This window comes from Ylistrum balloti, unplaced genomic scaffold, assembly GCF_031769215.1.
Source record: "Ylistrum balloti isolate Yb309-2 unplaced genomic scaffold, AGI_CSIRO_Ybal_v1 Utg370714, whole genome shotgun sequence".
Taxonomy (NCBI): Eukaryota; Metazoa; Mollusca; class Bivalvia; order Pectinida; family Pectinidae; genus Ylistrum; species Ylistrum balloti.
This window is the reverse complement of record NW_026782426.1, coordinates 301,610-329,216: the sequence shown is the minus strand read 5'-3', so window position 1 is coordinate 329,216 and position 27,607 is coordinate 301,610. Positions and strand designations below refer to the sequence as shown.

The following is a 27,607-nucleotide window of genomic DNA, read 5'->3' as shown; positions in this document are numbered from 1 at the left end:
CAGAAATTACACGGACTTTAAAAGACTTTTATCAACACGCAATTTTGCTGGAACCAAGACGAAATGCTTTCTTTTTCTCGCTTTTTACTTGAGAAAATAACGCTGCTTTTTTAGTTTTTCGTCTTTCTTTAAAATATACTGTAAACATAATGTTAGTCTCAAAAATAAACCAAAATGTTAGTGTGACAAACGATGGTACAAAACGTGAACGATGGTTTCTTTTTGATTTATCATATTTATAGTATTCATTTAAGGTTAATATATTATATTATATATATGAAAAACTTTCTGGTATAACTCTCGAGTTACTTTATCGTACATCTTACTTTTTAATTTATCATATTTATAGTATTCATTTAAGGTTAATATATTATATTATATGTATGAAAAACTTTCTGGTATAACTCTCGAGTTACTTTATCGTACATCTTACTTTTTAATTTATCATATTTATAGTATTCATTTAAGGTTAATATATTATATTATATATATGAAAAACTTTCTGGTAGAGTTACTTTATATTTTTATTTTTATTTATATATATATATATATATATATATATATATATATAGTATTCATTTAAGGCTCATATATATATATATATATATAGAAAAAATTTTCTGGTATAACTCCCAAGTTACTTTATCTAACATCTTACTTTTTCTTTATTTCCAATGAGATTAACGTATTTATAACCATGCAAACTTTAATGTATTTATTCATTTATCATATTATCGCACATTTGATATCATTGGTTTAAGTCGATATAAGATTCGGTACTTCTAGGCCTTATTAGTAAGTTTCTTTTACAATTATATCTAAATAACTATGTTTTTTCTTTTCCCTTTCTTTTACAATGCATCCAAACAATGATGTGTTTTTATCTTACATTTAAAATTCCTATTGACTTATAAGGCATTTGCTTAATTCTGCATCAAGTAGTTTACAAAAAATATGATTACTGGAGTCAACAGTGAAGAATATGACTGTAATGGACCTATATGTCCACCAATTAAATTCCAATGAAATTTTAAAAAAAAATCATAACCAATGTTAGACATATCCAGCGGTGTACAAATATTTCTTATAAAGTAAATAGTTACAGAGTGTTCAATTCTGTACTGTCCGGGGTATCTATATATTTCTGTATAATATTCATACAAACATATATTTAAAATCCCAATTCTATATTCTAGTTTTGTTAAATTAAAGAAGTCTAATTCCCTTCCATGTCTTTTAGCTAAATTTCTTTTCATGCATTTTCTCCAAATTTCCTAGGAAAGAAGGATGGCGCAGAGTTAACGCACCTACATCTACCATGTGGGTATTCCCATGCTAAGATATTTTACAAGGCAAGCTTCCATAGGAACAACAACACTGAAAATAAATGGAAAGAAATGTTTCGCATTTGCTGTTAAGTGTGATTTAGAATTTCCGTGATTTCTTCTATACATTTATATCTCCAATGGTTAGCCTATGGAATAGTAGGGTTCCTCTTAATTTCTGGAGATTTAACCAACATGAATGCCTGTGTCTACAACAGCATATGGACATTAAAATAATCAATTACATGTATTCGTATAATTGTCATATTACACATACATTGTACATTAAGTGTACGAGAAGCATTTGTTTTACGTCCTTCTGAAGAATGCTGCATGATACAGACGAGGTCATGGCCGTTATCACTCCTGGTTGGCATAAAGGTTAAACTTGAATTGGTGCTGAAGGTTTCATCCGTTTTATCAAATGAAATAGTCACGCCTGCAAATATAAGCAATTAGGATTAAATTGGAGAAATGATACACCTGCATATTTACACAGAAAAAACAAACAAAGCATTCCTTGATCACCCAAAACTGTGCTCTATATTTTTATCATATTCAGTCAAATTTTTAAAGTGAACCCTGAGTGAAAATAGAAATGAATATAATATTATCATTTATGATTGAAAATTTAAATAATGTTTAAAACAATCTCAAAATCGGCAGACCCAATACCGAGATATTGTCGTGTAAGATGTACGATTTTCACATGTCCTTCTACTAGTTATCAGCTTAAGGGTGGCTAGAGCTCAATGGGATCCAGGCGGATGTGACGTCACAAATTCAACGACTGGTAGCAGCCGCGATGGAAGAAATAGGCTAGATCGAGAAGGGCCGTGCTATGCAACGTCTGATTGTAAATAAATGACTATTGATTTTAATGAATAAGATAATTCTGAATATAGCATTATCTAGACGGTAAACAGTCATATCAAATTTGCCAGAATTTTCAGAGAGTGATTGATTTAAACATTTTTATTGTCAATATTAAGAGGGATGAGGACAACTTATTACAACATAACATCTTCTCCCAATATTTTTAACATTTACAAAGTGAAAATGGAAAACAATTACTACCACAGAAACATGCATATATCTTTAATAACAATTTATTAAAATCTGTATTGACTTATTGACGGACTGCACGTGACGAACGCTCTGCGGTAAGATGAGGATTTCGGGAAAAAATTGAACGCAACATTCAAAGTACCGTAGTAAAATTTAGCAAAGATTTTTTTTCTTTAACTGATATAACGATAACAACACAAAAAGTAGTGAAATAGTTTTCAAGAGGATTACCACAAGTATACGAAGCATTATCAACTAGCGAATTTAATTGAAAAAAAAAAAAACCCAGACAGCTCGAGGGCAACGAAACCTGGTAGCATTGTATATAATTTATGAGCACTGATGAGAAATTTGCCGTAATTCGTTACAGAATATCTATAATCCGAAGTTATATACCGCGGAACACCACAGTACAGAAATGTATCAAAGAAAAAATATTTACAAAATGACTTAAACGTTGTTGTGTGGTGTTTTTTTATTAATATGATTTATGACATGCTATATATGTCTTAATGACAAATTGACGTCATCGTGCGTTACTTATGTTAGGTCGGCAAATGAAATATTTAATTTTACTGACAGTACTTATGTATGAGAAGCTTAAATACATCACGGGCCTATGTAGAATATAACCGTAATTAAAATATTCTCCTTACACATGCAAAATACAAATTGCTTCCGGTTTTTATAACTACAGATAAAAATACACGTGTTGCTGCTTTTTATGAGTAAAGATGTTTGTACTGGTGTATTTGTTCCAACGGTAAATGTATATTTTCAATTTATGGTGGATGCGCTTTCGTTAATTTGACTGAATTCTCAATCGGTTGTCAGCTTGTGTTGTATAAATACCGGACTTGCATAAGTCCGTATATAAATTTAGGATTCGTTATATTTTCTAGCGACCAATTGGATAATAAAAAATATTTATTTATATTAAGAAAAAATCCGTTGGTTTGATCAAACACGGAGTTATATATCTATTCTAAGTCCATGGTTCAGACACTCGTATACAATTCATCGTTTTCTACTTAAAAGATGATAATTTCATAATTGAATTAGTAAAACGTCAGATCTATATGTGTGTACCACTTAAAGTATAACCCACAGAAGTGAAGTGTCAACTTAATGTATCACTTAATTAGCTAAAAAAACATCGTTCACATGATGTTAGCTTCCCCATACATTTCTGTACGGCAGTTTTGACAGCGTTGGACTTGTGACGTCACAGATGTGGTCTACCCATATTTGTGCTTTTCAGATATATCACAATAACTAGGAAACAGAATTAGCTACCACGTTCACACTTTCTTCACATCTTATTTTATCATAAGGAGTATTTCATAGCTGAATTTAGCAAAACACTCAGGATGTACTTTAGGAATTATTCAGGTAGTGACGCTAGGTAGGGGAGATAACTCGTATAAAAAAGTATACGCCCGAAAATGATTACATTAAATTATAAATCTATAAATTGTTTTTTGTCCTATTATCATTATGATATTCTGGATAACATCCCCTAATTGCTTGGCTTGAACCACAAACCAACAGTGCTACTTTGCTGTCGATCGTCTAGGACAATATCTAAAGTATACATCTGGCTCAAAATACAAGTTCTGGTACTGCATAAGTTTATCAAAATAAATACCATTGGACCTCCTGAAACCATTTATCATCCAGATGACTTCAGGTTGCACAAACATTCCCTTGGTCTCACAGTAAACCGTGTACGTCATAAATTCAGTAACTGTGCTGATGTCTGTCAGAGATATATCATGTGAAAATTCTGCAAAAATAAAGTTTCAGATTTCAACAGGTGCTGCCTATCAGTTTCATTAGTTTTTATTCAAAACAAATTAGCATGAGTAAAGACAGAGTTTCATTGATTTGGCATGAATAATAAACTATATTTAGCCTTAAATAAGTCCCTGTAAAGACACATCGCCTCTCAGTCCAAGTCTTGGGGGGAATTCATCAGCATATACTGAAACATTCTGTCGTATAAACAAGATAATGCTCAATAATGTATGGTCAATAACAGATGTTGTTTAACATCATTAACACGTACGATCCATCGTTACAAAGCCACTTACTATAAACATCAGCAAATCTTCTTTCGCTGGAGGTAGTACTGTAAGCATTGGATGCAGTACATTTGAAAACTGCACCTCTGTCAGTTGTAAAGTTTACGACAAATGTTAAAACACTCGAAATGGGATTGGTATTGTCGTTGCCATATATTGACAGAAAGCCTGTCTGTAGAGACACACCATTCCTTTCCCATTCAATTGCCGCTTGAGGGTTACCACCAGAGGAATTGCAATACACGGATACTGTGTCACCGTGGTAAACGATACGATTAAATCCGGACATGATCGGCAATCCAGCTTCCTCTATAAATCAATGTAAAAGTGACATTGAAAAAGTATTTCTTCTGGACTGAAAAACAGTTTATTACAATCAAAAATTCGTTGAATGATTGAAGATATAGGGAATTATAATCAAAGATTATACAGACACAAAAATGATAATCAGAACGAGATGATAATAGATATTTTGTAAATATTTTAATGTAAGTGAAACGATCGCAGTAAAACAGGTATAAATCAACCTACCGTATACCCTCAGGTAAAACTCCGCGGTATTTATTGCCATCCCCACACTGTTCATGGACGAACAGACATACGTCACACTGTCCGTGTAATCTGCATTTAGAACAGTCAGTATTTGGCCGTTGGTACCCGTGATGAAGTACTTGGTTGAGGTAACAATCCTCGTGCCAGATGCCTTATTCGTCCACGTAACGTTGTAGTCCAGACCAGATATAACATTACACGTCACAGTAAATGTGGCACCTTTCCTAACAAGACCAGAGGGGGAATCTATAGAAACTCGTGGCTTATCTGTAATAAAGATCAAATACCATAAATTCAAACGTATATTGGAATCACGTCTGATTGCCAATAATGAATGATCTATGAACAACGAAATAAGTTGAATTCTTTATATTTTATGGGAGTCGCAGACTTTTAAGGAGAAAAGGAAAACACGTTTTACATACAGTTACTTATTCAGCTCCAAAAAAATACACACACACATATATATAAGGATTAGATTAGAAATAAGCCCTGTTAATATAGAAAACCTAAAACCTAAAAAGTGTCGAAATGTTTTTACTCATCATAATATGAAATGCCATCGTTGACCGAAAATATCTTTTGTTTATGAACATTCACCTCTTTGATGTAAAATGGCGTATGACTTGCATTACCACTTTGTTAGGCCCAAAAAGTCCTTACAACATCTGGTCCCTTGGAGAAAAATATATTATTGATTAGACTACAAGTTACAAACTGAAGCAAAAGCCAGAGGCACTGTGTCAGATTGGAACAGGTTCAGAAGGACACTTCTACAATGATTACTTTAAGGATAGGTCTTCAAGTCATGATATACTCACATCGTATAATTATAGCAAATGAAGCATTGCTGGAAGTCGTCTCGGGATGCGTCACCATAAATGTAACATGTGTTCCATTCAAATTTGATGACATCAATAAATCAAGTGACGACATATATGCATATGTTCCCTCCGAGTTAATTATTTCCCCGATATATGACGGTGCCATGTCCACATTGCCAACAAGCCAACGTACTGCAGCGGTCTTTGGATTGTATCTTGTTATAGTACCGTTGATGCTATAAGTTTGGTCTTCATTAAAACTTGCCACTTTATTTTCTTCGTCCCAAAGGACTGGTGACATCTCGACTTTTGGCTGCGGGGTCACTAAGGACAGAAGTGTATGACAAAACAAACATGAATCGAAGTAGGTTTAGTGTAATTCGTATCTCTAGCTTACTCTGAAAATATAATCACTATAAATAATCAGAACAGTGCCAAATATATCACGAAAAATTCCAAAATAGACGAGTCCTATATTTGGTATTTCATAACTTCAATATAACAGTTTCTTTAATGGAAATATATTTTAATGTTGAAAGACAATAAAATACTTTCTGCAATAAAGAGTCCTACACTGTTCACACCTTGTCAAATTGTTTCATGACAGAAAAGGTAACAATAGTATTTATCATTTTTCTTTTGTCAATTCAGTATAAACATAATTGCCCAACCATTGAGAGCTTTTACTCGTAAATACACCATTATGAAAGAACCACCATGTCTAACCCACCCAAATAAATTGAAAATCATCTCATGTCATTTCACTACAAAATATCACTTAAAGTTAAACAGGAATATTGAATTTGGACAATACAAGTAACCATACCGGAAAAAAACTAATAGAAATTGATGAAAATAATTGTATTCATTACATATCAAAAATTATGATACTGCCTGTATCTTAAGTGCAGGAGACGATAAGTCGACTAGGATAAATGTGACAGTTTCGATCTTCTTCCCTTTTCTGAATTTCTTAGTCGAGTAAGAATGCTTCATTCCTAAGTACACAACTCAACTTGAAAGCTTTGATCTAATGAAGCATGCACAAAAATTAGCCATGAAAAGTACCTTTAAACATATCATATTATTTTCATCAACAGTTTAATTAGTAACAGCAGTGATATGAATGAGATAATGATGGGTTAGATTCCCTTCACCATACCATCTAAGCATTTTACAACCAACAATAAAAGCAAACAAATGAGACATTGAACATGCAGATGTGAGAAATGTCGATGAATGTATGCTATAAATGGTTGACCTGATTTGATTGTTTTTAGAGATGGTCATTTGATAACTATTACAAATTACATTGTTAATGTCTTCACTGTTATTACTTTGTGTGGTAAGAGGTAGCCTATGTCATTTAACACCGATTAGTTTATATAAAATTTCCATAATCTTAAAGGGCAGTCATAAGACATGAAAGGTGACCATTAAATGTCATAATTAGGAATAAAGGGAAAGCTAATATGAAAAAATACAGTGTACTTTGTTGACATTGACACTGACATATGGTAAATATATCCCTATGGCATAGGCTTATTGCAAGAAACTACATAAATTGCGATCTGTATTGAAACACATACCTACAAACAAAAAAATCGAGTAATAGGGAAACAATCATGCGTAATAAAATGTTAAATAATCTTGACATAATCTTGAACGTGTGAAAAAATATACTAATGAAAAAGGATGTTTAAAGTATACAAATTCATCATAAAAAGCTCAGCACACCTCTCCGACACCAACGCTAATTCTGTTTGTACATATCTATAGTCATTCCTTTAATAAGCCCAGGTCTCAAAGTAGATTTTGTACAGAACAATGAAGTCACACTTTATTTTTTTCAATGAATTACACTAGACATGTTTTGGCGTTTTTTACCAGTCATGGGCTTATTGCTGGATATCTACGTTAAGAAAGACTTATAGACTTCAAATGTAAAAGTCATATCTTTCTACGTATACAAATTTAAATGTTCAACAGCAAATTATTCGAAACAATGGAAAGACATGCTTCTGAAATTACATTGTTTTACTTGTGCATATTTATTTCTTAATTTCTAATGTCAAACAATCAAATTTAATCAGTGATTTTTTGTTTTCTTCCCATATATTTAATACAATTAGAAAGTATTTAATAAGCAACGATCATGGGGTATTTAAATTACGACATCCATTCAAACATACTGGCATCAACTTTAACAACATTTATTGTTACTGGTGTTAAATAATGTATTTCTTCATTTCCTTGAATAAGACGTCATCATCATATATCAATGTGAAAATAACTTAAAATCATTTTTTCTAAATTTAGTCCTAATAAACTCTTCTTAAAATATTATCAAAATATGAGGTCGTATACAATTCATCTCTTAATTAAATTCTACATCACATCAATTAACTCTTACCATAAACATCTTTGAGTGCGAATTCAGTCGAAACTGTTGCGTGTTCGTTTTCCGTCTCGCATACATAAACGGAACTGTTGTCACTGAATGCAACGACTGAAGAATAGTCGTTATACACAAAACTAGCAGACACATCTATTGAGGCTTTAGATGATCCATCTACGACCACGTCAGCTGTGCCTCGTTTCCAGACCAGAGAGGGTACTGGAAAGCCAATGCTAGTACTACAGTTCAATACTAAAGATTCTCCTTCCAGCAAAATTCCATTGGGATGACTTGTTGTAATGATAGGCTTGGTTGGTATACCTGAAGATTAAACAACCGAACGATATGAGAATATCACATGACAGCAAATTGTTAGTATTTATCAGATAAAACATTAATAGGTGACTTTCGACTAAACTTAATTATTCGCTATAAATAGTGTCACATTGAGTTGAAAAATTCATTCTATTGCTAAACATCTATATCTCTTAACTTGCTGAATAAAGTAACAATGTTAAGGGATTGTTTTTCAACACATACTGTTGCATCCATTGCAATATTTACTGCTGATAATACATCGATGGACCACACACTAAACGTATCGTCAATTTTATGGCTGTTTTAGTTAAGGCGTGGGTATTTGGAAACTTTCTTTGAAATACGAAATCTTGGTTTTTAGATTTTGTTTTGTTTTGTTTTGTTTTTTTTTAATGGATAAAACTCATTAATTGGAATACATGAATATAACTCATACAAACAACTTCTACCGATACATACCAATCTGTTCATATAAAGTTTATGTTATATATACACTCGTTCTTGGAAATAAATAGATTATAAATGGGACAGTCGTGTGGTTAACCAATTTTACAGATGTGTGAGCCTCAAAAACTGCCCGTTTTATTTCGTCAGTTACCGTTTAGTAAACATATAATTGTTACATTCAATCATCCCATCTTTTGATGTATAATTCAAATCTCCAACAGCATGGTATGTTCATATCAAATGTAATAAACTTGGCCAGTAAAATAAATCTATTAAGAGTTTGCCTTTCTTCAGGGATCACACATGCACTGACAGAGTATCTCTGTTAGGAGAATGTGTGTCTTGGGGTCACCTCTACAGGAAAACCACATCTTATAAGAGATTAAGAGATCAGTTCTATAGAGAAAATCGAGGTAGTCAGCATCATCTCTAGAGAGACTACCTCTGCAATGAGACCACCTCAACAAAGGTAAATCCGTGAAGAGACTACCACTGCAGAGATCATCTCTGTAGTGAAACCAGCTCTGTAGAGAATCTAACTCTGTAGAGAATCTAACTCTGTAGGGAAGCCACCTCATGTAGAGAAGGTACCTCATGTAAAGAAGGTACCTCCGTAGAAAAGCCATCTCATGTAGAGAAGCCACCTTTGTAGAGAAGCCACCTCTGTAAAGAAGACACCTCTGTAAAGAAGCCACTTTATGTAGAGAAGCTACCTCTCTTGAGAAACCAGCTCTGTAGAGAGCCACCTCTGTAGAAAAATCAGCTACCTCATGTAGAAAAGCCACCTCTGTAGAGAAGGTTCCTCATGTAGAAAAGGTACCTCTGCAGAGAAGCCACCTCTGTAGAGAAACCAGCTCTGTAAAGAAGATACCTCTGTAAAGAAGCCAGAAGAAGCCACCTCTGCAGAGCAGCCACCTCTGTAGAGAAGCCACGTCTGTATAGAAGGTACCTCATTTAGAGAAGGTACCTCTGTAGAGAAGCCACATCTGTAGAGAAATCAGCTATGTAGAGAAGTCACCTCTGTAGAGAAACCACCTCATGTAAAGAAGCTACCTCTGCAGAGAAGCCACCTCTATAGAGAAGCCATCTCTCTTGAGAAACCACCTCTTTAGAGAAGCCACCTCATGTAGAGAAGCTACCTCTGTAGACAAGTCACATCTGTAGAGATACAAGAGTCGTTAAGAGTGTGTAGAGGATACTTCTCCTTCGATAAAATTTCTTCTTAAAAAGCAAATAAAACTCACCGAAGGCAGTTAAGTTTGATGGTTGACCAATTTCCGATTGTCCACCCTGATGTCTCGCTCTGCAAGTATATAGGCCAGAATCGGTAATCTCGAAAGGGCTGATCGTCAGCACGTTGTTCACTGTAGAAAGTTTTCCTCTACTAGCTGCCACGTCAATGAGCACACCGTCCTTGTACCATTGAATACTGAAATTTGTTTCAGTTGACGAAACAACACAAACTACTGAGGCGGCAGTGAATAGCTCCACCAGCCGACTTTCGGGGACGTTTTGAATCTCCGGAAGCACTGTAAAATTATTTAAGAATAATGTTACAATACATTAATTTGAAGAAGTAATACCATTTTTCTCTGTCTTATCGTGAAGATACGGAAGCAATGTATCATTTGAATACAAAACTTTGCTAATCAGCTTATAAATCACTTGAGACAGTGTCTAAACAATTACTTGAACTTGGCAATACAACATATAAGCTATAGTTGGTGACTTCTGGATGATTGCCATAGTAACTATCCCATACACGTTCAAACCATCTACATTTATTCTTTTCAATAGGAATGGATATTCTGCACAGATTATAAAATATGTATCAATTAAACGTTATAAAACAATTAAATTTTCATTGATAATTTGCTTATGTTTAATATTGACCGTTTAGACACAGTAAAGCTATCCATTCAGAACAAACAATGTCATGACCAAATTAAGCATAATGATATAAAGGCATATAAGGCGACCACAACTGTATATCTCTCTTGTCATATAACATAACATCTTAATTGGTTCCCTTGCTAATGAATATCAAGTTCAAAACATTTCTAAAACTGATACTGGTGATCTTAATGACCATTAGATCTTAAAACACAGCCTCAGGCCACAGGCTTTGTTGAATCTGTAGAACTTTTTACTTATCGAAATGGAATCGGTCATATGAAATGACAGATTCTAAATACAATAGAGCTGGAGTTGACACATATAGTGAATTCCTTATGATATAAAAAGTCACAACAAAATAAAATCAAAACTATACTTACAATGTAAAAGTACCGAGCGAGAACGTATCACCGTTGTGTTTGTCTCCAACTGAGTTACAATGCATGTGACGTTCTTGTTCATGTCACTCGCTTCAAAAACGTGTGAAAAATACGACGATATCTGATAATCGCTTCCGTGAGTCGTAACGTTTGCTGTTGAAGTCACAACTGATGTCCCTACAAGCCATCTGAAGGTTGGATTCGGGTACGCGCGTGTGTTACATAGAAAAACTGACATCTGCGTTTCATATACCTCCGTAGGTCCGCTAAGTGACGTTTCAGAAGGAAGCACTGTAACCAATGACATGTTAATAGTGTTAGTAGTGTTCCTGTCAACCTCTAAATTCTTTAGAAAGTCTCCGGATATATACTCGAAAATGTTAAAGCCTTGACAAGTATTAGTCTACTTATTTACAAAATTCAAAATTTTTAACTATATGAAATTAGACGTCGGATTAGATTTGTCATAAACTTAAGAGGCTAATAAGCATAATACGTTATTTGGGCTTTCACCTGAACCATACTCGAAAATAAGCCTAAATTCGAAAATAAGATAATCCCAATAATAAATAAACCAGTTCTGCTTACTATTACTATTATTTTTTTCGAATTTTAAGTATATCAAAAGCTCTAAATGTTTCATAGATTTTTCTTCTCAAAGAAAGTAGACAGTTGACAGGTCAGTAAACAGTAAACTCTATAGCGGTGAAGAAACTATATGATATAAAATACATATCTACATTACATATCATATCGTATATTAGTATATAGATAAAGAATTATACTACGTTTATTCTTCAGGTTATAGATACATTGATACTAAAATAAACAAATAAGACGAAGAACAATACATTTTGTTATTTGGTCCTCACTAATACACCAACATTGTTCGTTCTTTACAGATATGTTGTGTTGCTACTGTCAAATGATTTTTCACGTGATGTCATTGGAAAGTATTGCAGAAAACCCTGTTTGTGAGTTGTGGTTACACCTACGTATGATAACAGATACGATTCCTATTGGCAGAAAACCCTGTTTGTGAGTTGTGGTTACACCTGTGTATGGTAACAGATATGATTGCTATTGACATTAAAACCTGTTTGTGTGTTATGCTTACACCTGTGTATGGTAACAAATACGATTCCTATTGGCAGTAAAACCTGTTTGTGTGTTATGCTTACACCTGTGTATGGTAACAAATACGATTCCTATTGGCAGTAAAACCTGTTTGTGAGTTATGCTTACACCTGTGTATGGTAACAGATATGATTCCTATTCACATTAAAACTTGTCTGAGAGTTATGATTACACCTACGTATGGTAACATATATGATTCATATTGACAGTAAAACCTGTTTGAGAGTTATGATTACACCTACGTATGACAAGAGAGATGATTCCTATTGACTGTGAAATCTGTTTGTAAGTTATGATTACACCTGTGTATACTAACATATTGCCTGACATAATTTTTTTTGCTGAATGATTACCGATTGTCTAGATCCTACCATCATTTTTTGTCTTTAATTAATTTGTCTTTTTACTTTATTTTTGCGAATGAAAAAGCATTATCTTCATATAGCAACATGCTTTTATAATGAAGCTAAACTGGGAATGTTTATACACCGTCAAACTATCATAAAAACGAATTTCCAAAATTCACTTCTAAATGTTCCAAAAGAACTTTTCTAAAAAAGACTTTATATTGAAATACTCTCCATTCCTAAACACAACAAGTTTCAACTGTAACTTTAGTATATGTATAAAGATATTTAGGCAGATTAATCTAAGATCAAGCATTTTGTATATATAAATAAAAGGCCAAGCTGACAGAATATGATAATAAAGCAAAGAAAGTATATTTCAATGTATAAAAATACCTTACCATAAACATCTTGGATTTTCTTGGGGTCAGAAGTCGAATTGCTGTAGAAATTCGCAGCATTACATGTAAACACATCTTCCCGACCACTAAACGTCACTACAAATGTGTAGGAGCTAACTAATCCGGCAGGAGCCGTAAGGAAAAGGGCTCCATTACGGTACCAGGTAATTATCGGAAGAGGGTAGCCGTCCGCTGAGGTACAATTAATGGTCAAAATCGTGTTCTCTACCACAGCGACCTCAAGGCCTGCGATAACTGGCTTTACAGGATAAGCTACATAGACAAACCAAAAATGGCATTTGAATTGATTTTCAAACACATTATTTTAAATTTTAATGCAATCAGTAACATTAAATAGCACATCGCCTTTCCCTGGTCATTAAACTGCAATTACCACACGAAATTCATTATTGATTCCTGCTCAATATTCTTTCTCATGAAAAAATGCTTTAAAAGTAAAACAAAATTTATTCAGACCTCATATAAATTTGTTTTCAAATTGAAAAATCGGAATAAATCCTGACTGGCTTCATAACAAGACTAAAATTTACCAAATACAGTTGCCACCAAAATGTTACTGCTGTCGGAAACTCCAGCAGCATTCTGGGCTGCACAGTGGTAAGGTCCCTCGTCACTAATATCGACAGCATTTATGGTAAGATTGGGACCATTGAACGTAAAACGAGTTGTTGATGACACAGCCAGACCGGTGTTTGATCTGTGCCAGGATACCGTCGCCCCAAGCTCGGAAACAACTGTGCAATGGAGTGTCAGAGGCCTGCCTTTCTCTACCGTCACAGAGGAATTTGTTATAGAAACTCTTGGTATAGCTGAAGAAATGAAAACAATGTACTGTCACTTTGAAGTTGAATGTTAGTTTAATGTTAAATTTGTTCGTATAAACCAAAATATTAATCTGCAAAATTATATCATATCAAATTTGTAAAGTGAAATCGGAACTACGAAGGCCTTATCTTGTTTTAATACTAAGCTAAATATATTTATACGCTTGCATACCGGAATACATCCAAAAAAGAAGTTAAATTTTACATTTTCAATGGGCTTATTGATAGATAGATATAGTTTTTAACTACTTACAGTAGCCGTACAGTTGTAACGTTTTATTTATCGTTGGTCCGGTTTCATTAAAGGATACTCTGCACACCAGTTTCATGACTCCAGAATCGCTGTATCGCGCTCTATGTGTCAGGTTAGAAAATACATTGTACGTTCCGTCTGAGTTACGATCTTGTGAAATTTGTCCCGCAAGAAATTCCTCATCAAGAAACCAAGATATGGAGGCTGGTGGTAATGTTCTCATGGTTTCACAGTAGAATAGGCTTGTCTGATTTTCATATAATATAGAATTTCCCAAAATGGTAGTCCTTTGTGAAGAGGGCAGAACTAAAACACAAAAAAATTTTAATAGGTTACCGAAATATTTTTCAAATGCTTTTGACACATGAAATATGTTTATTAAGCCTTGATATACTAGCCAGTTACAAATATGGTTTTCATATTAATATCAAATACAGTTGCATTATATTAAAAAAACATTATAAATTAATAGACAAATCAATAAATGTTTTTAGGTTTCAGAACGGAAGATATAATCAAAATATTTCAATACTTGTAGCCTGTTATATCTCAATTTCTATTCATATTTTATTTTTCACAGGAAAACGAAACATTACCAAAATCCTTTAGCTTGGGTAGGTTAGATTTAATTCCATACTCAAGTATAGATTGGTTAATCAATGACCACACACGAAATACACAAACGTTATGTTTACACCATTTTGTTGATATGGAAATGAAATCAACATGATATGAATATATATTAGTGATGATAATGCTGTTTCAATAGCAATACACTTTATTCATCGGGAAAATAAATTTATGAAGAAGTTCGAAATTCACATGTCTCTAGGCGGAAATGGTTACGTTTTAAACTGTAAAATAATGTAACTGTACAAGAGAGTTTACTTTTATACAAATAAATATATATATATATAGGTTAAATGATCAAATCAACATTAAACGGATAGTGCAATGAAGAGATAGAAATAAAAAGGCAGTGTACACGTAAAAAGATTTACTTATTTCAAATATACAACTTGATCTCAACCAAGACATCAAATATTTAATCTTTCTTCTAAATCTAAAGACTATGCCGTACTTGAAATGGACAAAATTTTATACATAACCTAATTTGATATTCACATGGCAAATGGAATCTCATGAATCAGTTATTTCTTATTATCCGTTTTCTTCATAATATTGTTTGTTACATTTTTGCAGTGTAACAAATTGGGTTTTTTTTTCATCAAATTTAAAGTAACCAGTAACCAGCATTACACTTCACGTTCCATAATTTATGTAACATATTTGTTAATATTATCATTTCACTTGTTTTGTGTGTCCTTGTAGTTATATTAATATCTCCATACATATGTGCTTGTACAATGTGTGTGACGAAATATAAGCGGCAGACTGAAACCACTCGACATATGATATAATTTTTTGTCACAATACATCCGATGTATGATAGTTTTGCAATCGATGCAATGGCAACTCACATCATTGCAACAAATAGATATCCTTTTTATGTCTTAACATTCTTAATACGTGTGAAGGGCACAAATATCATGTGTTACAGATGTCTGTAAGGGAAATGCAATTTGACTAGTATCTGTTAATGCTGAGAAATCATCGAATGACGCGGTCATTGTAAAATATATTTTACAATTTACATGTATACTCACTCCCAAATGATTATCAAAAACATCATACCATGAACTGTAGAGATTAATGCTGTAGTGAAGAGCGTTCCAAAATCGTTCATGGTGGTACAATTATATACAGCCCCCGTATCTTCGATATAATTCACAACAAATGTTAGTGTGCTGGACACGAAACCCTCCATGACTCTAATCGTGATGCCATCGTAGATCGGGGTTACTCCCTTAGACCAGGTTATGTTTGGAGAGGGTACACCATTACTTGTAGTACAAGTCAGGGAAATTGTCTCTCCTTCATATGGAACAGATGATGGCGATATAGTTATTGTCGGTACTCCAGGAGGATCTGAAAATAAAATTATGGTTGTCTCTTTGAAAAATACGGTTGATCATGTCAGACTAATTTATTGACAAACGCTGGAAGGAATAGTTGAATAATATTATGCTCAGTCTAGTACATCAATTGTGTTGTATTGCTTTTCCTGTTATTTTCAAATGACCAATCAAAAAGAGAGCAACATTTTAACCAAATTCAAAATGACCAATCTAAAAGAGAAAAACAATGAAATTTGCTATCAAATGACCGATCAAAAAGGAAGCAACATGTGAATCTATTTTCAAATGGCCAATCAAGTTGAGAGCAGCATTCAAATTTCAAATTTCAAATTTAACTTAAAATTAACAATAACAATGAGAGCAACATTTAAATTCATTCCCAAATGACCAATAAAAAAGGAATCTATATTAAAAGTTATTCTCAAATTACAAGTTATAAGGTGACCGACATTGAAAACTTTGTGATTCCTGTGAATAAACAATACGTACCATAGGCACTTAAAACCATTTGGCTGGTTTGATTGGACAAACCAGCCTTGTTCTCGGCTTTGCAAGAATATGCCCCATCGTCTGCCGTCTGGAAGTCCACAATGGTAAGATATTCACCGGACATGAAATAGTTGTTATCCGTGGGAGATATCTCAAAGTTGTCAATGAACCATAACACTATAAATCCTAAAACTGAATCTACTCGGCACCTGATGTTCTTGTTGGTACCAATTTTCACGTTGGATGAAGTAGGTTCCAGGCTAACCCTTGGTTTAACTGTAAATAAACAATAAATATTTAGCTCAGTTATTGTGAAATTAGCATAAAATATCTTTATCAATAGTGGGCAATTTGAAAGTACTTTGGATAATCCCTCGAAATCACCAAAATTGACTCCATTTCCTTCGCTCATGATTGAACAAAAATTGTTGGTTCAGTCTTTATTAAACAATAACTCAACGCCGAAAAGCAATAAACATACGGTTTTTCTAGGGTTTTTGTTTTTGGTGAAACGAAGATACAACCCATATGTAGGATATATGGTATTCGTAGGCGGTAAACATGAGCAACACGATTAAATATTCCGATGTTTGCTGAAATAAATATGTATGTTTAATATATAACTTACGGTAAATCGTCAGGGTCAATGTGATCGACAGGTTAAAATCATGTCCGTCGGGCTGGTGCAATACGCATATTAGAGGCTTCCCTACATCCTCAGGTGTCGGCGTAAAAGTGAGGTTTGATATCGTACGAACAGTTAGGAAGTCAGAGTTATTGACACTTGACTGACTGGCCTGTGACGTCATGTCGGTGTCCCCAAGGAACCAGAAGAACGCAGGAGCTGGTCTCGCTCTGACCGAATAACATTGATGTTGGATGGGTCCGTCTTCATAAGCTTCACTAGCACCATCTATAGCAGGAGATGTTGCTGGAGCTGTGATAAGAAATAAGGCATTGACGAATACTATTGACAAAAATGTCAACCATTTTGTAGTTTTTGTACACTTTTTCCTCCTAGCGCAGTACAGTGTCACCTAAATTTTAGTAGAATCAACAATAGACACTGATGCATTATCTCGTTATAAATCTCACTTTAAGACACATTCATTGTGATTACATCTTCCTTAGGATTATTGCATAATACATGCCGAACAAAAACCAAGAAAATACCAACATGAAAAAATCATAATAATCCAAACTCAAATTTCATCAACCTAGGGCAATAATAAGACCAGGGCCCGTATTCATGAAGCCATTTTCATGCTCAAGCATAGATTTTGTGCTCAAGCAGACTTTTTTATAATTCGGCTAAATCATATAAAATAATACAAATGTCAAATATAAACATTGAATATCACTTTGACTTGAAGTCCTGTCAAACGTGTTTTAAAATCTTTGGCAAAATCAGCATTATTTATTAATTTTTAACTTAAACAAGATATAATCTTGAGCACAAAATTCATGCTTGAGCATGAGAACGGTTTCATGAATACGAGTCCAGGTGTTCTTGAAGAGCAAGCATCTTCTACTTCGTCAATCTATCAATTTAAGAGCAATTTGTACATCCGTCCTGCTTCTACTCACCATACACATCAGTCAAAGAAGCAACAAGAAAACGTGTCCCAAAGGCGTTAGCAGATGTAACCCTGAACGGTACTTTAATATCTGCCAGAGATGGAATGAAAGAAAAAGTGTTGTAGGTGACGTTGCCAATAGTTGTGGAACTGCTATCGAGAGCGGTTCCATTTCTTGCCCACGTCAGGGTCGGGACGGGATAACCACCATATATAGAAGCGTTTGTGTAGATTGTCTTTCCTTCAACACCCGTAACAGGAAACGTGATGGTAGGGACACCTGGCAATTCTGGAAATTCAAAATCACATAAATTTCGTAATTAATATTTTTCACAACCTTTCTCAATATCAGGAACAGATAGAGAAGACCAACCCCATTTATTAAGAATATCCAACATAGAGAAATATACATTCAAGAACGTTTTAGGTCTTTATTATATAGTACAGTTGTGTAACTCATAACCAATTCGTGTGTTGAAATAGATTTAGTTGATCAAGGAGTTCAGAAGGATAAAAAAAAGAATAATGAATTCTGGACATTGGGTAGAAGAGGGTTAACGATTGACTGTATAAGCAACGAGGTATGTGTTATTCAGTGTGACGATTTCTACTTTCATATCTAGATCTTTCCATTTACTGATGGCAATATTCCTAGTGTTCCTAATCACTCCTCCAAATTGCTTAATATCACAGCTGATTCAATAATCTTGCTTCAAATAGCATGCTTCTTTTGACAGAAATAAATGGCTTACAAAAACATTGGGAGGTGCAGTTTTAATGAACCAGGCAGAAAAAGTATTTCATGATCAGCATAATGATGGTAGCCAATAAAACAGTTCAGAAACCAGACTTACGATACACTGTGAAGACAACAGGTGTACTCAGCCCAGACGATCCGGCAGCATTGTAAGCACTGCACATGTAACTTCCCTCATGTTCAAGAATTACTGGACTGAAAGTCAAAGTTCTCTGGCCAATGATGTAGTTCAATTGGTTGTTCTGCAATGGTGCATTACTTCCAGTTTTGTACCACAAGACTGTGACACTTAACACTGTTTCAACATTACAGGTGAGCATACGTGTTGTACCTAGCTCAGCCTCTGAATCCACTTCTGCGACGTAGGCAGTTGGAATGACTGAAAGTTGAAACATAAAGCAATATTTTACATCAATTTTTTTTGTCAAGCGTCTCTAAATTTTTTGTATTTAAAGAAATAAGTTTTCATAATGAACGATTTCGTTCGTTATTTACAAGTATGCGGTAATAATGCTATTATGACGGGATCTCAGCCTAAAATAGAAGAAGATTAAATGATACAATAATCGGGGTTTGAAACGGCAGAAATCTTTAGATGAAGCAGAAAGTGCAGACATGGATACATAAGTATGAATTGTATCATTTTTCACAAAAAAAAAAAAAAAAAACAAAAAAAAAAAAAAAAAAAAAAAAAAAAAAAAAAAAAAAAAAAAAAAAAAAAAAAAAAAAAAAGAAATAAAAACTTTGGAACAGGACAGCAAAGGTTTCAATTTTTTGAGGTCGTAACTAAAACTGAAAAAAGAGTTAAATGGATTAATTTTCCATCATATACAGATCACGAACGACAGGAGGAAGTTTGTTTAGCATCAATTTTTCATATTTATCCGGCAACAACCATCGCCATGTAATAAACCTTGCAGCATCTTGTTTGGTAGATTACAAATGAATGTGTTATGGTATACTGGTGCCTGTAATACTGGGTCGTAATTTTTATGATGGCCCTGGGCTTATTGCAAAATAAATACTCGATATAAATATTGGGCTTTATCAATAAATCGATCAGCTAATGTTCCCAATAGGAATCTGTATAGAGACAAACTGAATTTTTCCTATACCCAGGAAACAATATATATGAATGACAGGATTTGTTTTATCTCTTATTAATGTTTTTATTTAACATTAATTATTATTATTAGTTTTATTACTTCCTTTTTTTTCAAATTAATTCACACGTCTTGACACAAATTATATTTGTATTATCAACGTACGGTAGACAATAAGTGCATGGTCAGTGGACAACGGGGTCACGGGTAGAGTGACGTGATGAACGAAGCATGTCAAGATTTTTCCAACATCAATTCCTGCTATAGGTAGTGTCAAATTGGAGTACACATTCAAAGTACCAGTCTTTTGTGAACTAGGTTCTTGAGTACTTATAGCTCGTGACGTGACATTTTCTCCTCCGTATGTCCATGATATTGTCGCAGCAGGGTTGCTAGCAAATGTACTACATACAAAAGAGAATGTGTGGTTTTGTAGTACAATGTTGACTCCAGAAATAGTAGGTGCGGTCGGAGTAACTGTAAAAAGGAAGACGGATGCATATTAATTCTATTGTATCAAGTCTATCATTAATGCATTTTATGATATCAAATACAAGAAACAAGGTTATAATTTTATATCCATGTCTATAGACACTTTTGGTCAAATTGTAGACAATATATATACCTTGGAAAAATATTAATTCCTGTTCTGCATTAAGAGCAAACAATCAATATTCATAAATACCTATGTGAGACAAAGTAAGTCATGTTTCTTAAAAAAAATGTTATAATTGTTAATGGCGTTTTCATTAATTAATTTTGAGTAATTATTCCATTCATATCGAACAGCATATGTGTTAATCGGTGGAGAGAGTCAGTATAAGCAGAGCGGAAGCGTATATTCTTTAGAAATACATATATAAAGTATGACATATACATTATTTTGGTGTTAAATGTTACAAAAACACCTATACATTATCCACCAGATATAAAGTTGTCATACATAATATTTAATGTAAAAAGATGTATTGTAATTACATGGTATAATTTTGTATAAATTTATACACTGTATTTACAATATCTCGAACAATACAAATACATTTACTAAAACATAATTAAAACACTTAATATGATGGTTAATCATAAATTGATGATAATGAGTAGATTACTTTTTAATTGTTGAAATATATCATTGTGATATAATACCCTAAATGTTCCCTGAAAACGTAATAAGCGTTAACATTGTGTATTGTTGATGTCTGAAGTTATTTCTGCCTTGAAAATTCCTTAAGCTGCGGCGCCTTTTACATGAAACATTTTAATAGACATAAGCGGAAGGATCATTACCCGTGTAACAGGCTTTTGTAAAGAAATGTCTTTATTCATAACGAAACTTTTACTGTTTTGCTAAGCGTTGAACGTGTATTGCATCATTATTCAATAGAGTATATTATGGATCCGTATTTTGAAAAAGGAGATCTTGTCCTATATAAACCAATCGTATTCCATTTAGATTCAGGCGGTGTAAAAGCAATATGCAAATCAATACATCAGATGTCAAATCATTGCATTTATTTTGTTTCTAATGCGCAAAAAGACAGTGTTCATGCAATGTAAAGAAAAAATTATAAAAGCTTTCACAATCAAAATAGTGAGCACCTGTATATAGACGTTAATGCCCCTAGAAATCTCCCCGGTGATTCCCATGTAGTTGTGCACCTGTAAAAATCAAAATACTTGATGTTATACAAAAAAAAAAAAAAAAAAACAAGAACAAAAAAACAAAAAAACAAAAACAAAAACAAAACAAACAAAAGCAAGAACTTTAGATTGTTTGTCATATATTGTAACTTAATTCGTATTGTTTTACTTCTTTGTTTCTATTTATTGTTGTTTAATTTATTATCTGTAATTTAATTATAATTGTATCCAATTCTAAATTTGTAGTGAAAGATATTTCAACACTTGCCAATAGTGTCTCACACTATTCGTTATCTTTATTTAAAGAATTGTTTACTTTCATGAAAGGAGGGGTGACAAGGTGGGCAATTCTGTAGTCATTTAGTGGTACTAAAAGATACTTTAAGATTAGTGTTATAAAATTTGCTTTCCAAAACGTCAGATTTGTTGTAGGATCTTAGATAAAATGTTAAGTTCAAAACCATGGTGAAGTAAAACGTTTGATAACAACTCCGTTTTAGTGCAAGTTGTAATTTTTGTGTTGTGTTTTTGTGCTGAATTTAAAGTATCCTTGCCGCAAAAATTAGACCTACCACTGAATGGTACATACTGGCACCCCACCTTTATGATAGATATATTGTATAGCTACCTGTTAATATTGATGTCTATAACATCTGTTGACACCTACCATAAACGAAAAATGTGTCAGTCAGCTTGTATTTTTCATATACTTTTTACCTATTGAGAAAATATCTCAATGTAAAAAACATACAAGGCCAATATTAAGATTGAACGATGAACAGCAATGGATAAAAGATCAATAAACACACTAAAACATAAAAAGGGCAATATCAACACAAAACAAAAACAAACAACACAAACACACAAAAAAACATAATATATAATGTCAGCTGGACTGAGGGTAAATGTGTGTCCCATGCGGGTCACGGTATTTTCTGGTGTATTATTTGGGCATAATTACCTAAACATATTCAGTTTTCCTTCTTTGTGCATCTGATCTGCAATGTCCTCAAATCAGGAATGATTATATATCCAAAGTCATTGTATATCATGTCTGTCGATCAGCGACGAGAAGTAAGACGCAGGAAAACAAACGTTCTTTTTTTCAAATCGATATCAACAACGTAAAATAGTCGTCACATAACGATAAACAATACCAAACAAATTTCGTGTTGTAAAATTTATTAACAAACTTTATGATATTACAATATTTTCAAATTGGTGTCAGAGAGGTTGTTGATGCTCTTAATTAATATAAACAAAGAACAAAACCCCCCAAAAATATTTTAATAATAGTAACTAACAGAGAGTCTATTCATATCAAACGAAAATCTTTAGAGATTGTTCATGTCTAATGCCATACACTAACAAATTATTTATAAGAGTAAATCAGGGGACTTTTTGTGGAAGGAGTTGCAGAAAGCATTATTTTAAAGATCTATTATAGAACCATTATAGAATGAAATTATATTGGTTGGTTAGAAAATATAAAATATAGATATGATTTATTAAATACACGTATTATAAGTTGTGATATGTTTAACACAAGTTTTATATCAATTAAAGTTATATTAATGTCATTGAATTTACCACTGTCAACTAATGTTTACATGACGGAAAGTAAACAATTACTACATGTAATAAAACGTTTCTAAACAGTCAACCAAAATCTGACATGGCGAAACCAATATTCTTAGATTCAAAACTTTAAAAAAATCGCAGTTGAGTTTAAAGTGCAAAATTATAATAATATCAGAGTTATAATAAAACACTTACTTATGTTTTAGGATTGTATTTTAAATAATTCCCCTAGAAATAATAACACCAGCAAACTATATACATAAACAATAGTCAGATTTGTGTTCACCATTAAAAACTAAATAAGAAAGCTCTTGAAAAAATATGTTAGCTAGCCACACAAACAGAAAAATCTATTAGGTCATCGGCACACAAAAATTGAATGTAATTCTTACCGTATACGTCCAGGAATTTTACTGAGGTGGATCGATTTCCGAAAATGTTGCTCGCTACACATGTAAAGTTAACCCATTTGTCAGCAAACACCACTTGGTGAGTGTAATCGTTATATGTGATGTTATTTGCCGTAGCAGAAGAGGAGTCCACATTTGTGGTATTCCGGTACCATGTAATCACTGTGTTAGGCACTCCATTTGTAGATGTACAGTTCATCAGGACAGTTCTTCCTGCCACAGGGTAATATTCAAATGTTTGGATCAATGGTTTTGTTGGGATAGCTACAACGATAAATAAATAACTATATAGTTTTATACCACAATATAGAAAATAACTTGGACATTAGTTGAAATATTTCATCTGGCTTGATATTCTTTGTATAAACTCAAAACGTTAAATAAACATTCCTTACCTCTTGACACGACAGATTTTTCTTCCAGTCATTGTTTGAAAATTTCTTTTTAGATAGCAATGATAACCTTCACATTTGACATTTTATCATTCATGGCAATTCCTACTTGACACTTACATGAATGCATGGTGTATCAAAATAAGAACACAGTCACTGTTCATTGTTTAATGATAGAAACGCTCTCAAATATTAATAGTATTTTTGATCTCGAAATCTTACAACGATATTATTATAACCTTAGATTAAAATCAGTGGATTTAAAGCAATAGTAGTAATTAACTGTAAACGCACAATCACCCAGTATCAATTAGAAGGCGGTACTAAGGTTTATTACCGGCAGTGATTAACTGTATCGGCCTAGCACCTGCAGTTACTTACTTAGGAAGAAGTAAAGGTTACCATAATTTATTAACTGTAGTGATAACCTGTAACGCCTTACTACCGCTTACCGCTTGGAAGGAGGTAAAATTTACCATGATTTATCACCGGTAATTATAAACCATTCAGATTATAGGCGTAAGCAATCACAAAAACTGATCATGAAGTCATTACTTCAAGCAATAAATTTCCAGCATACCACAACACTTAAAGAAAGTCATTGTCTTTTTATAAAAGATGTAAGACAAGATATTGTCGAAGTTGCCTTGTTTGTTACAAAAGATAAAACAAAACACTGAGAGTCTGCAGAAGAAATACAGTTTTCGTATTCAAAGTTCAAGACTTAGAAAAACGAAGGTCATTTTCTATAGACCTTTTTGTTAAAATCATGCCTTTTGAGATTTCGTTGGTGTTGAAAATGTCAGTAACGTATTGGAACTAAGGAAAATTGTGCTTGTTTAACATATATAAGTTGCAGATCTAAGTCTGGTTCTACTGTGAAACATTTATGCATTCTTCACTAGGACAATTAATTTCATAGATTCAAAACAAGGGCCGTTATTAAAGGTTGATTTATTGAAGATGTTACTAACCATAACCGGTAGTTCGAGCTGAAGCAGAAGGCGAGGACTGTCCAGCATAGTTACTTGCCACGGCGTAGTACCTTCCATCATCTGTACTCTGATAATCTTGGATGGTTAGGGTTGCGACAGTAGGAGGCGTTCTCCAAATAATATATTTTGAGTTATCACCAATTACCTGCTGAGTGATACCAAAGGACGATACATGCCACCATGTGACATTGAATTCTATATCAGATGTCACGATACACCTAATGAAGTGAACTGTCGTTAATGAAACATTGGCAGTAGCAGAGGAGTTGAGCTGAATTGTTGGTTTCACTAAAGAACAAAATTTAATAAATTATCAAAAATGTCTTCACACAAGCTGAAGTTTACGTATGTTTAAATTCATCAAAGTTTTCAAACAGACTTTAAGAATTGTATCAAATTTACACGGTAAAATGCAAATGAGATCGTTATTGTTTTAAAAAGCTTGCTACAGTGTTGAAAGCAGAACTATCGATCTCTTGTTTGCTCAAACAACAAGTGTTAGTTGCTATATTGTGTATGTAAAAAGATACATTGTTCGTACATGTGAAAAGATGATTTCCAAACCTTTGATGGGATTGTCAATAATTAACAAACATGGTGTCATTTAGGTTGTCTCTTATTTTGAAACAGATACCTTGTTTTATCTAGACAAACTTTCAATAGGTCAGCAACAGATCATTTTCCTTTACAAATATCAATATTCTCTTTACTGCCTGATAGAATCTTCCGAAAATTTAATGACAACTGTCACATCAGTATACTATCGTTAGCTTCAATGAAGAATACTGTGTTCTCTGTACTCAAATATGGTAATTATATAGAAACGTTTTGTTTGACCAATTCTGTCATTGAAAATTGTTTTCTTACGGGTATCAGCACAAATCTGACAATTCTAAAGTAATCACTAACTACTTCGTGAAGTGGTGAATCTTCATCATACTTCACTGCTGAAAGAATTGTCGGGTATTTTGAGAAAAAACTTACTTCGTACGGTGACACTAATGGGCGCGCTCTTTAAGTTTGACGTAAGCGTCGAATGTTCTGCTTCACATTGGATGATAATGGTGCTTAAGCCGGCTATAGGTTCAACAGTAATTGTCGTTGTCGTCCGCTGCGTACCGTCAGCAAGTTGTGATTGCGTAGGCGAGAAGTAGGCCTTAACCACAATATTGTCTACTAGCCATAGTAAGTTGGTAGGAGGTTCTGATCTGGGGGTCTCACATGTATAATTCACTGCGATCCCTTGATGGGCTTCAGAAGGTCCATACAGATCAGTAGTTTGAGGCTGAACTAAAGGTTGTCAAATACACACAAATACCATGCAGCTATATTATCATCGTCTTTTATGAAAATCTCATATTTGGCAAAAAATAAAGCTAAGGCCCAAAGCCATGCTTTTTAGTGGGTAACAAAACAGCATACTTATATCAATTATATTCAATGATTTAATAAGCCTACCTGTAAGAAAAGATGATATTTCAAATAAAAATAGCCTTATGGACCTCCATAGAAAGTTTTACAAAACAGAAGGTTACTGGCGGGGTTTATCCAAATAGGTAGAGTTAAGAAGAATTAAAACATACTACAAAAAGCAAGCTTAAAACAAGGATGGCAGTGGATAGAAATGATATAGGTTTCGTTTCAAGGAATATTTTTGTACAAAGATTTCAAAAGGTAGTATCAAAATGAACTAAGGTTATGTTACTATCAACATTCATTCACAATATTAAAGAAATGCATATATTCAATCAATCGTTTGGTTTTAGGATTGTTCAAGTCAACTTGTACACTCCTGTGTTATGTTTAATTATACTTGAATTAAGATCTTATGTAGTATAAATCATATTGGTTAAAAATAGTAGTTGATAACTGATAAGACACTATCTTCAGAGATATAATGTAACAATTTTGAAATAAAAAAGTTAGAGAACCAACATCATTTAGAGATCGGTCACAATACGATTCTTCCGTACCTCTTTAAAATTTAAACATGCAGGTTAATATTTGGCTGAACAAAAGGATTTTTCCACAAAAAAGAGATTTTGCCATTTATATATCTCAATCCTTCTCCTTCTTTTTTGAAAAATTGATACATGCAATTTTGTATTTAATTTTCCATAAACAACAGGAGTGAGACACTGAAACACATATTTAGTGTTTAGTGCTTTCAGAGGTGAGTCGTTCAAATCCTGACGTTTTGAGATAGTGTTAGAGAAATGAAACGATTCAATATAAAGAGTTTCCATCTCAAAGAGTTGTTACCCCTACACTAAGTTTGTACTTTAATTTCTTGGAATCAATTGACAGTACCTACTGATGTCTTTTGAACGACATTCTCTTCGATAGATCGAAATTATTTGACAGTATCTACTGATATCTGTTGAAAGACACTCTCTATCACCTAAAGT

The 27,607-nt window shown here is 33.3% G+C and overlaps 1 protein-coding gene and 1 pseudogene across 1 annotated transcript in view; both read right to left on the bottom strand.

Annotated features, from left to right (window-relative positions):
* Window positions 1-20,888, bottom strand: part of LOC132557730 (hemicentin-1-like) — a 42,662-nt gene extending 21,774 nt beyond the window's left edge. Inside the window, exons 1-19 of the mRNA XM_060222250.1 lie at window positions 20,866-20,888; window positions 20,481-20,584; window positions 19,175-19,456; window positions 18,331-18,609; window positions 17,372-17,710; window positions 16,744-17,019; window positions 16,181-16,264; window positions 14,276-14,581; window positions 13,729-14,007; window positions 13,178-13,450; window positions 10,261-10,545; window positions 9,784-9,985; window positions 9,507-9,679; window positions 8,267-8,572; window positions 5,851-6,177; window positions 5,009-5,296; window positions 4,487-4,786; window positions 4,042-4,179; window positions 1,603-1,764 (exon numbers count right to left, since the gene is read on the bottom strand). Of these exons, the coding sequence (XP_060078233.1) occupies window positions 1,603-1,764; window positions 4,042-4,179; window positions 4,487-4,786; window positions 5,009-5,296; window positions 5,851-6,177; window positions 8,267-8,572; window positions 9,507-9,679; window positions 9,784-9,985; window positions 10,261-10,545; window positions 13,178-13,450; window positions 13,729-14,007; window positions 14,276-14,581; window positions 16,181-16,264; window positions 16,744-17,019; window positions 17,372-17,710; window positions 18,331-18,609; window positions 19,175-19,456; window positions 20,481-20,584; window positions 20,866-20,888 (4,426 nt within the window). The remainder of the gene's footprint in view (window positions 1-1,602; window positions 1,765-4,041; window positions 4,180-4,486; window positions 4,787-5,008; window positions 5,297-5,850; window positions 6,178-8,266; window positions 8,573-9,506; window positions 9,680-9,783; window positions 9,986-10,260; window positions 10,546-13,177; window positions 13,451-13,728; window positions 14,008-14,275; window positions 14,582-16,180; window positions 16,265-16,743; window positions 17,020-17,371; window positions 17,711-18,330; window positions 18,610-19,174; window positions 19,457-20,480; window positions 20,585-20,865) is intronic.
* A 2,838-nt stretch (window positions 20,889-23,726) lies between these two features.
* Window positions 23,727-26,520, bottom strand: LOC132557729 (uncharacterized; annotated as a pseudogene).
* Between the last annotated feature and the right edge of the window lie 1,087 nt (window positions 26,521-27,607).